The 18,316-nt window shown below is 42.5% G+C and overlaps 1 protein-coding gene across 1 annotated transcript in view; it reads right to left on the bottom strand.

Moving 5' to 3' along the window:
- The window catches only part of LOC123753543 (carbonic anhydrase-related protein 10-like), a 279,994-nt gene that overhangs the window by 146,717 nt on the left and 114,961 nt on the right, over nt 1-18,316 (bottom strand). The window contains exon 2 of the mRNA XM_069331362.1: nt 7,939-8,130. Within this exon, the coding sequence (XP_069187463.1) occupies nt 7,939-8,130 (192 nt within the window). The remainder of the gene's footprint in view (nt 1-7,938; nt 8,131-18,316) is intronic.

Raw genomic sequence — 18,316 nt, 5'->3', positions numbered from 1 at the left:
TCTTGGAGGATCCTACAATCCTCGTCTGTCACAACTCTTCTCATTAATTTTGCGTCATCCGCAAACATTGACATGTATGGTTCCGCTCCTGTAAACGTATCATTTACGTAAATTAGAAAGAGGATTGGACCCAGCACCGATCCTTGAGGTACTTCACTCGTTACTGTTCGCCAGTCCGACTTCTCGCCCCTTACGAGGGGGGTCCCAGCTCCTTCTGGCTCCTTCCTGTTATGTAGTTCCTCACCCATGGTAGGGTCTTTCCGCTTACTCCTGCCTGCCTCTCAAGTTTGCATAGCAGTCTCATGCGCGGTACTGTATCAAAGGCCTTTTGGCAGTAAAGAAATATGCAGTCTGCCCAGCCGTCTCTATCTTGCCTTATCCCTGTTACTTTGTCATAGAATTCTAAAAGGTTTGTTAGGCATAATTTCCCTTGTCCAGAACCCATGTTGGTGCTTGTTTACAAACCCAATGCTCTCCAGGTGCTCAACAAGTCTTAGCCTAATTATTCTTTCAAGTATTTTGCAGGGGATGCTTGTCAGTGATACGGGTCTGTAGTTAAGTGCCTCCTCCTTATCACCTTTCTTGAAAATCGGTACGACATTTGCCTCCTTCCAGCAACTGGGCAATTCTCCCGATATAAGTGACTCATTATGGGGGCTTATTACGCGTTTCGTAAAAATAGTTCAATTTGTTTATAAATTTATTTATGAAATGGTTATAGAAAGGGCTGCAACTAGTCCAAGTTTCAGCTTCACACCCTAAACAGAAAAGGAGAAAAAAAATACACAACGTATTATGCAACGAATTTTCAACATTTTCAAATAGTTTCAGGTAACACATGTGTCAACTAAAATCATTTCTATAACACTCAGATATTAAATGTAGTACATAATAAAGGATTGTAGTGATCAGTTTTATCAAAAAAGTGTTTAGTGCAATAATATAATTATTCAAAGTTACCCTTCCAAAAATATGCAATATATGATGTTTATAAATTTTTATAAAATCAACAAATGGACTTTGGACTAAAATGTCTCAATAGGTTTGTAGAAGCACAAACTCTACATATAAGGTGTAATTTGCATGTAAATTGATTAATAAATAAAAGCTCTGAAGTACTTTGAAGTTGTAAATTACTTTCCAGAGTAAAATAAAGATCCAAGTTCGGCCACCTGTAGCTGAGCTTGACTTCGACAGATTTCGTTCATAATTGGCACCCTTGCAGATAGGCATCCATTGAGCAAGGTGTGCAAGTTTCATGCAAATCCCTTGATAACAAACGAGAAAAAAAATTGGCCCAAAAAAAAGAAAAAAAAAAGAAAAAAAAAAATTTACATATAAATATATTGCACATACATATTACAATTATTACAAGAGTTTGTGCTTCTACAGCAAATAGTAGACATTTTAGTTGACACATGTGTTCCCTGAGATTATTTGAGAATGTTGAACATTCGTTGCATAATACGTTGTGTATTTTTTTCTCCTTTTCTGTTTAGGGTGTGATGGTGAAACTTGGACCAGTTGCAGCCCTTTCTATAACCATTTCATAAAAAAATTTATAAGCAAATTGAACAACTTTTAATTTATACTGATATGCCCCCTTAAAGATCATTGCCAGAGGCACGCTGAGAGCCTGCGCTGCCTCTTTTAGTATCCACGGTGATACTTTGTCTGGTCCAACCGCTTTAGTTACATCCAGTGTTGTCAACTGTGTCATTACCTCCTCTGCTGTCACCTCTAAAGCTGATAGTCTTTCATCTAGGGTAATCTCTTCTAACAATGGGAGCCACTCAGGCTCGGTTGTGAATACTCCATGGAAACTTGCATTCAGTACCTCGCAGATTTCCTTGTCGCTTTCTGTATATGCCCCTTCTGTTTTCCCCAGTCTTGTCACTTGGTTATTTACCGACTTCATCCTTCTTATATGGCTATATAGTAATTTAGGTTGCTTTTTTCGCTTTGATTGCAATATCATTCTCATAATTTCTTTCCGACACTCGTCTTATGTTAATATAATCGTTCCTAGCTCTGTTACATCTAATCCTGTTGTCTTCTGTACTTCCTCCACTCCCTCCTGCTTCTCACTTTTGCTTCCTGACACTGTCTATTAAACCATGGGTTATTATATTCCCTCCTGCTTTTTTCCTTTACTGCTGGAATAAATCTCTCGTCAGCCTCCTTGCATTTCCATGTGACTTGGTTCATCATCATGACTTGGGAGCCAGTCGGCCGAGCGGACAGCACACTGGACTTGTGATCCTGTGGTTCCGGGTTAGATCCCTGGCGCCGGCGAGAAACAATGGGCAGAGTTTCTTTCACCCTATGCCCCTGTTACCTAGCAGTAAAATAGGTACCTGGGTGTTAGTCAGCTGTCACGGCCTGTTTCCTGGGGGTGGGGGCCTGGTCGAGGACCGGGCCGCGGGGACACTAAAGCCCCGAAATTATCTCAAGATAACCTTAAGAAGAAGATCATACCTTGCACTGTTTTTTCTCTAATTTCTTCCTCCCACTGCACTTCTCCCAGGTAGTCCCTTATCCTCCTGTAGTCCCCTTTTCTGTAATCAAGTCTCCTTTCCCGGACCTCTTGTCCTTTGGTCACAATTTTAAGCTCCATCATTTAGTCAAAGACTAGGAAACAATGGTCACTGGCTCCTAGTGGTATTTCATGTTCCAACTGCTCGATGTCTTCTACATTCTGGGTGAAAGTGAGGTCTAATAGGCTGAGCGTATCCTTTCCTCTTTCCCTAGTGTCTTCCTACACATGCTGTGTTAGGAAATTCCTGTCAATAACGTCTACCAGCTTCGCTCTCCAGGTCTCTTCCCCGCCATGGGGATTCCTCGTTTCCCAATCTATCTCTCCGTGATTTAAGTCCCCCATGACCAGCAGCTTTGCTCTCATTCTATGCGCTATAGTTGCTGCCCTCTGCAGTTCATCTATACATGTCTTGTTGCTGTCCTCGTACTCCTGCCTGGACCTTCTACTGTTTGGTGGGGGATTGTAGAGTATCAAGATTACAATCTTCTTCCCATCCACTATCAGAGTTCCATGTATGAAGCTCGTGCTTTCATTGGTACCCGGATTTTCCAGCTCATCAAACTTCCATTTCCGCTTTATTAGGAGTGCCACTCATCCTCCCTGTCTCTGTGTCCTTTCTTTTCTTATCACCTGGTACCCCTCGGGAAAGATTGCTTCCGAGATCATGCTATTTATTTTAGTTTCCACTATTGCCACTATGTCTGGGTCTGCCTCACTAACTCTTTCCTTTATCTCTTCTGCTTTATTTGATACCCCATCAGCATTGATGTACCAAACCTTGAGATTCTTCTTGGAAACTCTGGTGCCAGAGTTCCCCCCTTTCACCCTCCTTGTGTGTGTATGTGTGTGTGTGTGTGTGCTCACGTATTGTTACTCCCCTATTAAGGCCAGATTGATCGAGCGTTGCCTCTTGGATATCGTCTTTCTAGCATTCGGTTCTTTAAAGCAATGATTCCTGTCCTTCTCTATCATACCTAGTTTTAAAGCTATTAATAGTGTTTGCTTCCACAATGTGCTCCTTTAGTTAATTCCATTTCCCCACTACTCTCACGGTAAAACCAAAGTTTCTAATATCTCTATGTCTCATTTGAGTTTCCAGGTTCCACCCATGTCCCCTTGTTCTGGGTAAAAGCTGGAAGCACACACACATACCCAGGAAGCAGCCCGTAACAGCTGTCTAACTCCCACGTACCTATTTACTGTTAGGTAACAGGGGTATGTTTTGTGTTCTGCCGGCGCCGGGGATAGAACCCCCGGTCCCTAGGTCAACGAGTATAGAGCGCTGTCCACTCAGCCTTCAGCCCCCTTTGTGTGTACTCACCTAGTTGTACTCACCTAGTTGTGTCTGCAGGATCGAGCATTGACTCTTGGATCCCGCCTTTCGAGCATCGGTTGTTTACAGCAATGACTCCTGTCCCATTTCCCTATCATACCTGGTTTTAAAATTATGAATAGTATTTGCTTCCACAACCTGTTCCTGAAGTGCATTCCATTTTCCCACTACTCTCACGCTAAAAGAAAACTTCCTAACATCTCTGTGACTCATCTGAGTTTCAAGCTTCCATCCATGTCCTCTTGTTCTGTTACTATTCCGTGTGAACATTTCGTCTATGTCCACTCTGTCAATCCCTCTGAGTATCTTATACGTTACTATCATGTCCCCCCTCTCCCTTCTTCATTCTAGTGTCGTAAGGCACAGTTCCCTCAGGCGCTCCTCATACCCCATCCCTCGTAGCTCTGGGACGAGTCTCGTTGCAAACCTCTGAACCTTTTCCAGTTTCATTATATGCTTCTTCAGATGGGGACTCCATGATGAGGCGGCATACTTTAAGACTGGCCTTACGTAGGCAGTGTAAAGCGCCCTAAATGCCTCCTTACTTAGGTTTCTGAATGATGTTTCTGAATGATGTGTGTGTGTGTGTGTGTGTGTGTGTGTGTGTGTGTGTGTGTGTGTGTGTGTGTGTGTGTGTGTGTGTGTGTGTGTGTGTGTGTGTGTGTGTGCTCACCTAATTGTGCTTGCGGGGGTTGAGCTCTGGCTCTTTGGTCCCGCCTCTCAACCGTCAATCAACTGGTGTACAGGTTCCTGAGCCTATTGGGCTCTATTATATCTACATTTGAAACTGTGTATGGAGTCAGCCTCCACCACATCACTTCCTAATGCATTCCATTTACTAACTACTCTGACACTGAAAAAGTTCTTTCTAACGTCTCTGTGGCTCATTTGGGTACTCAGCTTCCACCTGTGTCCCCTTGTTCGCGTCCCACCAGTGTTGAATAGTTCATCCTTGTTTACCCGGTCGATTCCCCTGAGGATTTTGTAGGTTGTGATCATGTCCCCCCTTACTCTTCTGTCTTCCAGTGTCGTGAGGTGCATTTCCCGCAGCCTTTCCTCATAACTCATGCTTCTTAGTTCTGGGACTAGTCTAGTAGCATACCTTTGGACTTTTTCCAGCTTCGTCTTGTGCTTGACAAGGTACGGGCTCCATGCTGGGGCCGCATACTCCAGGATTGGTCTTACATATGTGGTGTACAAGATTCTGAATGATTCCTTACACAGGTTCCTGAACGCCGTTCTGATGTTAGCCAGCCTCGCATATGCCGCAGACGTTATTCTCTTTATGTGGGCTTCAGGAGACAGGTTTGGTGTGATATCAACTCCTAGATCTTTCTCTCTGTCTGTTTCATTAAGTACTTCATCTCCTATTCTGTATCCTGTGCCTGGCCTCCTGTTTCCACTGCCTAGTTTCATTACTTTGCATTTACTCGGGTTGAACTTCAACAGCCATTTGTTGGACCATTCACTCAGTCTATCCAGGTCATCTTGTAGCCTCCTACTATCATCCTCTGTTTCAATCCTCCTCATAATTTTTGCATCGTCGGCAAACATTGAGAGGAACGAATCTATACCCTCTGGGAGATCATTTACATATACCAGAAACAGTATAGGTCCAAGGACTGACCCCTGCGGGACTCCACTTGTGACGTCTCGCCAATCTGAGACCTCACCCCTCACACAGACTCGTTGTCTCCTGTTGCTTAGGTATTTCTCTATCCACCGGAGTACCTTCCCTCTCACTCCAGCCTGCATCTCCAACTTTCGCACTAGCCTCTTGTGTGGTACTGTATCAAAGGCTTTCTGACAATCCAAAAATATGCAGTCTGCCCACCCTTCTCTTTCTTGCCTTATTTTTGTTGCCTGGTCGTAGAATTCAAGTAACCCTGTGAGGCAGGACCTGCCATCCCTGAACCCATGTTGATGCTGTGTTACAAAGTTCCTTCGCTCCAGATGCTCCACTAGTTTTTTTTCGCACAATCTTCTCCATCAGCTTGCATGGTATGCAGGTTAGGGACACTGGCCTGTAGTTCAGTGCCTCCTGTCTATCCCCTTTCTTGTATATCGGGACTACGTTAGCTGCTTTCCAAATATCTGGCAGTTCCCCTGTTGCCAGTGATTTGTTATACACTATGGAGAGTGGTAGGCTCAGTTCTCTTGCTCCTTCCTTTAGAACCCAAGTTGAGATTCCATCTGGGCCTATAGCCTTCGTCACGTCCAACTCTAGTAAACACTTCCTTACTTCCCCACTGGTAATCTCAAACTCTTCCAGTGGTTCCTGGTTAGCTATTCCCTCACTTACCTCTGGAATTTCTCCTTGTTCTAAGGTGAAGACCTGGAATTTCTTATTCAATTCCTCACACACTTCCTTGTCATTTGTAGTGAATCCTTCCGCCCCTATCCTTAATCTCATAACCTGTTCCTTTATTGTTGTTTTTCTCCTAATGTGGCTATGCAACAATTTAGGCTGAGTCTTTGCCTTGCTTGCGATGTCATTTTCGTATTGTCTTTCTGCCTCTCTTCTCATCCTGACATATTCATTCCTGGCATTCTGGTATCTTTCTCTGCTCTCCAGTGTCCTGTTATTCCTATAGTTTCTCCATGCCCTTTTACTTTGCTGCTTAGCTAGCCTACATCTTTGATTAAACCATGGGTTTCTCATCTTCATTTCTCTGTTTTCCTTTTGGACTGGGACAAACTTGTTTGCTGCGTCCTTGCACTTCTGCGTGATGTAATCCATCATATCTTGGGCCGTCTTTCCCCTGAGCTCTGTTTCCCATGCTATATCTGTTAGGAATTTTCTTATCCCCTCATAGTTTCCCTTTCGGTATGCTAACCTTTTGGTTTCGGTATCCCTCCTCGAGTTCAATAACCCTTCTTCAATCAAGTACTCAAACACCAGTACACTGTGGTCGCTCATTCCTACTGGGTCCTCAAAACCGATTTCTCTTATGTCGGAGTCGTTCAGAGTGAAGACTAGGTCGAGTCTCGCTGGTTCGTCATTTCCTCTCATCCTTGTGGGTTCTCCGACATGCTGGGTTAAAAAGTTGCTTGTCACTACCTCCAATAGTTTGGCTCTCCACGTATCCTCGCCTCCATGCGGTTCCTTGTTCCTTGTGTGTGTGTGTGTGTGTGTGTGTGTGTGTGTGTGTGTGTGTGTGTGTGTGTGTGTGTGTGTGTACTCACCTAGTTACTCACCTAGTTGTGTTTGCGGGGGTTGAGCTCTGGCTCTTTGGTCCCGCCTCTCAACCGTCAATCAACAGGTGTACAGATTCCTGAGCCTATCGGGCTCTGTCATATCTACACTTGAAACTGTGTATGGAGTCAGCCTCCACCACATCACCCCCTAATGCATTCCATTTGTCAACCACTCTGACACTAAAAAAGTTCTTTCTAATATCTCTGTGGCTCATTTGGGCACTCAGTTTCCACCTGTGTCCCCTTGTGCGTGTTCCCCTTGTGTTAAATAGACTGTCTTTATCTACCCTATCAATCCCCTTCAGAATCTTGAATGTGGTGATCATGTCCCCCCTAACTCTTCTGTCTTCCAGCGAAGTGAGGTTTAATTCCCGTAGTCTCTCCTCGTAGCTCATACCTCTCAGCTCGGGTACTAGTCTGGTGGCAAACCTTTGTGTGTGTGTGTGTTTGTGTGTCCAGTTTAGTCTTATCCTTGACTAGATATGGACTCCATGCTGGGGCTGCATACTCCAGGATTGGCCTGACATATGTGGTATACAAAGTTCTGAATGATTCTTTACACAAGTTTCTGAATGCCGTTCGTATGTTGGCCAGCCTGTGTGTGTGTGTGTGTGTGTGTGTGTGTGTGTGTGTGTGTGTGTGTGTGTGTGTGTGTGTGTGTGTGTGTGTGTGTGTGTGTGTGTGTGTGTGTGCGTGCCTGTGTGTGTTTGTGTGTGCCTGTGTGTGTGTGTGTGTGTGTGTGTGTGTGTGTGTGTGTGTGTGTGTGTGTGTGTGTGTGTGTGTGTGTGTGTGTGTGTGTGTGTGTGTGTGTGTGTGTGTGTGTGTGTGTGTGTGTGTGTGTGTGCTACATTCACTTCGATATACCTACCTCAGCAGGAAAGGTTGCACCGTTAATCTGGTGCTCTGAACCCATGTCGTTATTGACGCCAAAGTGGATGTAGAGTTCTTCGAAGCGGTACTTGTAGACGAGAGGTCCGCCTGTGATGTTGACGTGGTGCTTGGTGCCCTTCTCCACCTTGAAGAGGACGCTCTGACCGGCGTTGTGGATCGTCCCAGAGATCTGAAAGGTCAGATCGAGAAGAACCGAGGATTAATTGACACGAAGAAATATTTGATACATCGACTTACTGAATCTTAATGCATAATGGTAATGAAACAAGAACCAATTATATGCAGGGAGAGAATATTCCAATTAAAGCTGAGGTCTGAATACAGCAAATTCATCAAAGAATATTGAAGTAATTTTTGGTGGGAAATAATCAACAGGTGAGGGGCAAGGTAAGACATTCAACAGCATCGAAGAGCTGAATGAAGAAGCTACAGGCAACTCCTGGAGCTACTCCTACCTCAGGAGTTAATAATACAGGCGGTAAGGCCCGGTGGGAAGCGAGAGATACAATTTTCACCACTCTCATCCTTTTTTTTTATAAAAGGCAGAAATTAGAACGAAGGCGGCGTTAGATAATATACACCTGGAAGATACTGGAGGGCCAAGTACCAAATCTACACAGTAAAATAACAACGTACTGGAGTGAACGACATGGAAGAAAATGTAGAATAGAACCAATGAAGAGCAGAGGTGCCATAGGCACAATCAGAGAACACTGTATAAACATCAGAGGTCCGCGGTTGTTCAACGTCCTCCCAGCAAGCATAAGAAATATTGCCGGAACAACCGTGGACATTTTCAAGAGGAAACTAGATTTATTCCTCCAAGGAGTGCCGGACCAACCGGGCTGTGGTGGGTATGTGGGCCTGCGGGCCGCTCCAAGCAACAGCCTGGTGGACCAAACTCTCACAAGTCGAGCCTGGCCTCGGGCCGGGCTTGGGGAGTAGACGAACTCCCAGAACCCCATCAACCAGGTATCAACCAGATGCGAGGTAATAAAGTAACGCAGGAACTCTCTCATATTGAGCGGTATATACGCATCTTTCTTGGCAGGTCCTATACATGTTATATCCGCCCCATGGACCGCTCACACACACACGCACGAGGCGCTGTTACAGCCTAAAACAAGTCCTGCCTCGTAATATCTTTCCGCATACTTTTCAACAGCAAAGAGATGCCAGCTGCCCTACTGTTATGTATGAGAACAAGGTCAGTCCGTCTATCAATCCATTCATCAATATATCTATTTCTCCATCTATCCATATATATAATCCCCCATCTAAACGTACGTTCATCTATTTGCTTATCTATTTGTCCATTTATCTATCGAACTATCTATCCATTCATCAATCAGTCGATTTATAAATCAATTCATCTATTTATCCAACTATCTATCCATCCATCTACTCATCTATTTATTCATCTACCCCATCTAAATGCCAATATATCCATCTATATGTCAATATATCCCTTTATCTTTCCATCTTTATCTCTCAGTCTATCCACTCAGTCATCAATTTATCCCTCTGTCCTTCAATCAGTCCATCTATCCAACTCCATCCAGCTATCCATCTATCTACCGTTGTTTTGGCAGATGAAACCACGTATCTACCCTCAAGAGGAAGCAAAGGAGGAGAGCAGCATTAGGGAGACTTCGTCTTGGAGTGTCGCAATGGACGGGGAACTTAAGAAAACTTTGACAAGGCCGCCTCAGCTGTCTTTGAAGATCTCAAATTCATTCGCCGTGCTGGAAGACGAGTTCTGTAGAGAGACTACAGTTACCCCGAGAGACAAGACAACGTAGGGAGCGTCGGGAAATAAAGTAGCTAAACGAATTTTGGCTGTGGGTGATTCTCAGGAGAGGTTTTTGGATAGAGCATTTTGTTCCAGAAAGGTTGAGTGTTTGCTGTCCAGAAGCAGGAATTGGTGATATTGTAAACAACTTGAATGATATTATGGCTAGAAATGGGAACAAACCCATTATATGTATCAGTGCCGGTGGAAATGATGTTGGGCGAGCTAGGAATGAGGCACTGATACAGAGATTTAAGACAGCTATAGAATTAGTTAGGAGCAAGGGAGGAATCCCGATCATATGTGGCATTCTTCCAAGAAAGGAAGTTATCGAAAGGAAAAGGGAAATTATTGGTTGTCGAGGGCACTTGGGGTTAATTGCCGACTGGACAAATATTGGAAATCAAATGCAATATCACTCATTATTAACTGGAAGCAATTCTATGAAAGGACTGATATGTATGCTCGAGATGGGGTTTATTTATCTAGGGCTGGGGTTGTTGCTGCTGCCAACTCGTTGGAATCTGTGGTTGGAGGAGTCAGGAATTAAACTGTTACTAGATATTGGTATGGGAATTTATATTGAGCATGGAAGCATTAAAAGTATGAATTGGTTGGAAAAAAGTGCTAAAAGAAACAGGGAAGAAGATGGGCCTCCAAATAGCAATCAACGTATGGTATAATAAACGACCAGTAGAAGTCTAAGAAACCAAATATAAAAAATAAATGTTCTTTTCTGCACAGAGACAATAGACAGAGACAATTATTACACTTACAGAAACATGGATAAATATAGAAAACAGAGAGCTGTTTGCTGAATATCAAATAAACGAATATAAGTTATTTCATACAGATATATATATATATTAGACGAGGAGGGGAAGTAGCCATTTATGTTAGGGAAAATTTAAATGTAGCCTCAAAGATGGAGTCAAAACTGAGCCACAGACAGAAACTATTTGATTAGAATTAAAAGGAACAGCAAAAAATCTTAAATTAGGAGTTATATACAGGCCACCCATCTTCGACAGATTTGAAACAAAGCATCTACGAGATGAAATATCTAGAGCATCTAGGTCTAACAGGATTTGTGTCATGTATGACTTTAATATTAGTGAAATAAACTGGCTTAACAAAACAGGGAAAAGTGAAGCAAGGGATTTTCTAGAATTAATTGACAACTGCTTCCTTAAGCAACACAGTAAGGAATCAATGTGAGAAAATAATATTTTTGACTTTGTGTTACCTAACAGAGAGACACAAATTAATGACATCAAAATAGGGAGTGAGCTAGGGAACAGTAATAAGAAGGAAATTAGATGTAGCATAGAATGGAATAGCTTTGTAAGAGAAAATTCGGTTAAAGTGCCAAATTTTCGAAAAACTGATTTTAATGGCCTAAGAAACTTTTGGGGTAAATTAGATTGAAAAGTCCCGGGCATAGGGGGTGGGCCGGTCGTTGAGGGAGACACCTTTTAACGTCATGGGTGACGTAAAAAGAGATTTCGATGCGGATTCAAAATATAACTTATTTCAAAATATTCTAAACAAAGCACAGGAACGAAGTCTTCCGTTCAAATTGAAGAGATCGAATTATAATGACCCGAAATGAATAATAAAGGTACTGAAGAACATTATAGATAGAAAGAGATCTTGGTACAAAGGAATCAAGAATGGGGAAGTCAGTTTAGAACAAAAATTCGTCCAACTGGTTAGAAATATTAAAAAAAAAAAATAAGGAGGGCAAAAAGAAACTGTGAAGTTCAACTGGGCAACTGAAACTGGGCAAGCAAAGGCAAATCCTAAAAAAAAATTCAGTTATACCGAACAAAAATTAGGGAAAGTATATGTCCTTTAAAAACTGAGACACGTCTGATGACTGATAATGACGAAGAGATGAGTAGTATTTTCAATAAATATTTTATCTCTGTATTTACTAACGAGGAACTTAAAATAATGCCATCAGCATAATGATTTTTTAAATTAATAACTGAAACATGTCAGATAACTGATAATGACGAAGAGATGAGTAGTATTTTAAATATTTTATCTCTGCATTTACTAAAGAGAAACTTAACAATATGCCCTCAGCCGAACAAGTCTATGTGGGTGGGGACGAGGACAGGTTGACTAGTTACCAGACAGGTTGTTAATAAACATCTAGTGAACTGAAGCCAAACAAATCCCAAGGGCCGGACGAGTTGTTTGTCAAGGAGCTTAAATAATGCAAAAAAGGACCTTAGCAGGAAGGTTGCTAATATGGTAACAATTTTCAAGAGAGAAGATAAATCACTTGCGTCAAACTATCGCCCAATTAGCTTAACGGGTATTGTGGGAAAGTTTCTTGAATCAATAATTGCAAATACCATTTTATTTTCATCATGAAAAACATAGATTAATAAATGATTCACAACATTATTTTATTAACAGCCGTTTATGTTTAACAAATTTGCTATCATTTTATTCGAGCATAGTTGAGGCAGTTGATAGTGGGAAGGTTTGTGACGTTGTTTACCTTGACTTTAGCAAAGCTTTTGATAAAGTACCACATGAAACATTGATTAAAACGATAGAGTCTCACGTTATTGGGGGTGCAATATTAAGTTTTGTAACGGCATTGCTATACCAAAAAAAACAGAGTCAGTATAAATGGAGTTAAGTCAGAGGGGAAAAATGTTGAAAGTGGAGTGTCTCAAGGCTCTGTCCTAGGACTTCTGTTATTCATAATATATATAAATAATTTAGATTCGGGTTTAAGCAGAAATATTTGTAAATTTGCCTATGATACGAAAATCGGGAGGAAAATGAACACGGAAAAAACGCGCTATCACTTCAAGACGATCTAAATAGTGTTTTCAAATGGTCTAAAGATTGGCAGATGAAGATTAATGCTGACAAAATTAAGATTTTGACGCTAGGTAAGGATGATAGAGTTTCAAAATACGAACTAGATGGTGTTGAGATTGCGAAGTCGGATTGCGAAAGAGATCGGGGAATTATGATTAGTAAGAATTAAAAATAATAAATTCAATACATAAATGTTCGTAATTAGGCAGTATTAAATTGCATCTGTCAATCTTTTGACCATTTCAAAATTAGAACCTTCATTCTTATGTTCAATCTATTGTCCGTCTCTGTCTCTGCCTCTCTGTCAATCTCTCTCTCTCTCTCTCTCTCTCTCTCTCTTTCTGTTACAAAAAATATGTCTAATGAATGGATGATCATTAGTGATAGGAGCTGTGTGTGAATTGCCAGTAAAAAAAATTGTTATCCTCTCAGTCTGATAAAGGAGAAACCTTTGACACTATGTAAGGATCGTGTATGTTATGTGAGTACAAGCAAATTATCGACAGCATGAAATTTATGTTAGTTTCCCCAAGATTTCCTGCCCGAAACGCTGCGCGTGCTAGTGGCTTTACAAGACTGTAATTACCATATTTGTATCCTCACATTCCTTATGTACATTCTTGTATATGCATAAATAAATAATAAAATAATGAGTAACTAATGGTGCATATTACTATAAGAATTTATTTTTGGGATATTTTTTTTCAAAATATATAGCTGTGTAGCTGGCGGGCAGTGCCAAAAATCACAGTCGGGGGTGTGAATGTTCTCACCTAACTGTACTCACCTAGTTGTGCTTGCTGGGGTTTAAAGTCGGGTAATTACCCGCTTCTTAACTTCTATTAACTGGAGTAAAGATTTATGAACCTATTGGGCTCTATCATATCTACATTTGAAACTGTGTATGGGGTCTGCCTCCACCACATCACTTCCTAAAGCATTCCATTTGTTAACTTCTCTGACACTGATTTTTTTCTAGCGTCCCATTGGATCATTTATGTACCCAGTGTTCACCTGTATCCACTGGTTCGCGTCCCACCTACCTTGAGGTTACCTTGAGGTGCTTCCAGGGCTTAGCGTCCCCGCGGCCCGGTCGCCGACCAGGCCTCCACCTATGCTAAGTAGTTTATCTTTATCTACCCTGTCAGTTCCTCTGAGAATGTTATTGGTGGTGATCATGTCTCCCCTAACTTATCTGTCTTCCAGCGTCGTGTGGTTTATTTCCAGTAATCTTTCCTTGTAGCTTATTCAACCAGCCTGTATTCATCCCGTACTCCAGACCATTCCCTTTGCCAATTTGAGAGATGCTACCTAGAGGTGCTAGACCCAACACGATGCAACCTGTCCTCTTAAAAAGAACGTCGCTTTTGGCCGTTTGCCCGTATGGCCGAATTTGGACGTAATTTGAAAACGAAAAAAAAATGAAAATAAATTTGGGATTTTTTTTTTCAACAACAGTAAGTTAAGGGTCCTCTGATAGGTTAGGTGGGCAGGAAATTCTCATAAAGTTTCATAACGTTATGAAAAACGTTAATTTAAAGTGTCCTCTTATAACCTCTGCGCGTACGCCGGACGACTCAAATAGAAAAAACTCATCAGTGCTATCTTGTACGGTAATGTGTTAGGTCCTCGGGTTCACTTTTATGTCTGGAAGAATGCAGTGCTGGCAAGTATGCAGAGATCCTTTAGTGTACGGATAGAATCACTTGAGAATTTTAACTACTGGAATCAACACAAAAACTCAAATTGTACTCCTTGGAAGATGAAACTGGAAGGTCAGGCACGAAAAATATACAATTCAGCCACAACATACCGGAGTGAGAGATATGGAAGGAAGTGCAGGCAAAGGCACAATAAGAAACGTCGTTAGTACTGCAGTGTAAGCATTCAAGAGAAGCCAGGACCTGTTTCTGCTAGAGGCCACACTGATCAAACTGGCTGTGATGGTTATGTGGGTCATCGGTTGACGAAGACGAACAACCTCATAGATCCGGCAATCACCAGGGAAGGCTGGGATAGTAGATGACTCTAAATCATCAACGAGTAATCAACTGGAAATATTAAACGAGTAATTTTTGGCTTCTGCACTGTTTGTACCACCATAAACTTTCGCTTACAGTAATAGTTCATAGTTTGAATCTATTACTCAGTTTCAGATTGAATTCCATTGTAATCCTAATTAGATCAAAGGAGTGCTGGAATGTTAGCTAGTGTAAAGGATGTGTAGAGTGAGGGGATATGTAGTGTGAGGGGACATGTAATGTGAGGGGATATGTTGTGTTAGTGGATATGTAGGGTGAATGGATATGTAGTGGGAAGGGATATGTAGATAAAAGGATATGTAGTGAGAGGGGATCTGTAGTGTGAGGGGATATGTAATGTAAAGGATATGTAGCGTGAAGGGAAATGCAGTGTGAGAGAATATGTAGTGTGAATGGATTTGTATTGTATGGGGAATATGTAGTGTAAGGGGATATGTAGTTTGAGGGGATATGTTGTGTGAGGGGATATGTAGTGTGAAGGGACATGAAATGCGAGGGGATATCTTAAGTGGAAGAGATAAAATTGGTTGGAGATATGTGCTTTGCATGAGGGGTCGAACCCCGGGAAGTGAGGTGAGTATTTAAGGGAACCTGAGGGAGAGAAAAAGAGAGAGCTTAACTTAAAGTAAATAAATATAACAAAACAGTGAAGGATGCATGAAGGAATCTGGTGGCAGTAGAATATAGTGCAGACAAAATACCTGAGATGTTTGACGATAAAGAGTGCATTAGGGTCCATTGTTATGCTAATGCTGCACTATTATGTAGAAAAATATGCTGCCAAAGGTCAATTGTCATCCCATATTAGTGTTTTTTTTTTACATCCAAGGCGAGGATGTAAAACACACACACACACACATACACACACACACACACACACACACACACACAGACACACACACACACACACACACACACACACACACACACACACACACACACACACACACACACACACACACACACACACACACACACACACACACACACAAAGTTGGGGCAACTCCCATGCCCCAACTAACCCCCAACCCCGGACCCCCTCAGCCGCATGACGACAGACCCCCCCAAGCCCCCATGTTCCAGATCCACCCAGCCCCCTCACACCCCAGACCCCCCAGGTCCTCCTTCCTAGGCTCACCCACCCCCAGACATCCCTTGCCCCTCAACTCCAGTGGAATCAACAGAAACTGAGAATGGACAGAAGAGAGTCAGCTTCAAGGTCATGTACTCGAACATAGATGGGATTACAAATAAGGTCAGTGAACTTAGGGAAACAACACAAGAAGTAAACCCAGATGTAATTGTTCTCACAGAAACAAAACTCTCAGGAATCATAACGAATGCGGTGTTTCTGCACTGTAATAAGGAAAGAGAGGAAGGAAGGGGAGGAGATGGAGTGGCTCTACTGATGAGAAAGGAATGGAACTTCGAGGAGATGGTTATTCCAGGCTGCGAAGGGTTCAGAGACTTCATAACAAGCACCATGATGATGGGAGGACCAAGAGTAGTAGTAGCAGTGATATATAACCCACCACCAAATGAAAGAAGACCCTGGCAAGAGTATGACAGAAACAACATGGCAGTTAACACTATCATTGAGAGAGCAGCCGCTGCTGCCTGTAGAAATCGATCCCATCTGCTCGTAATGGTAGACTTTAATCATGGAAGGATAGACTGGGAAAACAGGGAACCACATGGAGGTGAGGAAACATGGAGAGCTAAACTGCTGGAGGTGACGACTAGAAACTTTTTAAGTCAGCCTATCAAGGGTACCACGAGAAATAGAGGCAATGATGAACCAGCAAGACTCGACCTAGTATTCACTCTGAACGATTCAGACAAAAGGGAAATCGGTCTTGAAGCCCCCGTGGGTATGAGTGATCACAGTGTGCTGTTGTTTGAGTATCTAGTCGTAGAAGGGTTAATGTACTCAAGGAAGGGACCAGACAGTAAGAGGTCGGCATTCCGGAAGGGATACTATGAGGAGATGAGAAAATTCCTAACTAAAATAGCTTGAGAAACAGAGCTTAGAGGAAAGACGGTTCAAGACATGATGGACTACTTCACACACAAGTGTAAGGAAGCAACAGACAGGTTCGTCCTAGTCCAAATTGAAAAAAAAAATGAAATGAAGATGTGAAAGCCACGGTTTAATCAGAGTTGTAAGCTAGCAAAGCAACTAAGTAAAAGGGCATGGAGAAACTATGGAAACAACAGAACACTAGAGAGCAGAGAAAGATACCAGAGCGCCAGGAATGAATACGTCAGGGTGAGAAGAGAGGTAGAGAGGCAATATGAAAATAATATAGCTAGCAAGGCAAAGACTCAACCCAAACTGCTGCATAGCCACACTAGGAGGAAAACAACAGTGAATGAACAGGTAATGAAACTGAGGATAGGGGCAGAGAGATTCACTACAAACGATAAGGAAGTGTGCGAGGAACTCAATAAGAAATTCCAGGAAGTCTTCACCTCATAGCAAAGAGAGGTCCCAGAGATAAGGGAGGGAACATCAAACCAGACCCCATTAGAGGTGTTTGTGATTACCAGTGGGGAAGCATCTGTTGGATTTGGACGTGACAAATGCTATAGGCCTGGATGGAATCTCACCATGGATTCTATAGGAAGGAGCAGCTCTGTACCTACCACTCTTTATGGTCTACAACAAATCACTGGTAACAGGTGAACTGACAAAAATTTGGAAGACGGCCAATGTAGTCCCATTATACAATAAGGGTGATAGGCAGGAGGCTCTGAACTACAGGCCAGTGTCCCTAACTTGCATTCCATGCAAGATGATGGAAAAGATTGTGCGAAAAAAGCTAGTGGAACATCTGGAGTGGAAGAACTATGTAACACAACATCAACATGGGTTCAGAGATGGCAAATCATGCCTAACAGGATTAATTGAGTTCTATGACCAGGCAACAAAAATCAGGCAAGAGAGAGAGGGCTGGGGAGACTACATATTTCTGGATAGCCAGAAAGCTTTTGACTCAGTACCACATAAGAGACTAGTGCGCAGACTGGAGATGCAGGCAGGAGTGAAATCGAAGGTAATTCACTGGACAAGAGAGTACCTAAGCAACAGGACACAGTGAGTCACCGGGAGGGGTGTGGTCTCGGAGTGGCGGGGAGTCACCAGTGGAGTCCCACAGGGATCAGTCCTTGGACCTTTACTGTTTCTGATATACGTAAATGATCTCCTAGAAGGAATTGACTCGTTCCTCTTGATGTTTGCTGATGACACAAAAATTATGAGGAGGATCAAGACAGAGGAGGATAGTATGAGGCTACACGATGACCACACACACACACACACACTCATGTGTGTGTGTGTGTGGGACAGGTCTCGAGGGTCTCTGGGGAGGTGGTCACATTGTGCCGCGCTCGTCAATAAGGCTACATATTTCGGGACATCAGAGGGATACACGGGAAATTCGGTGTTCAGTGATAATACAAAGTGCAACACACCAATTAGAAACTAGCAAACTTATGGATTTTGTCCAATATTGCAAATTCGACACGATCAGCGGTACGACATCAGTGCCAAGACAAGCAAGTGCGCCACTGCTTGGTCAGAGTGTACACAACTAGATGTGATATTGAAGATCATAACGAATAGTGAATAGGATAGTGAAGAAGTGATTCTAAACATATAGCATTAGAACTAT

Source organism: Procambarus clarkii, chromosome 25, assembly GCF_040958095.1.
Source record: "Procambarus clarkii isolate CNS0578487 chromosome 25, FALCON_Pclarkii_2.0, whole genome shotgun sequence".
NCBI classification, from domain to species: Eukaryota; Metazoa; Arthropoda; class Malacostraca; order Decapoda; family Cambaridae; genus Procambarus; species Procambarus clarkii.
This window is presented reverse-complemented; position numbering and strand designations above follow the sequence as displayed.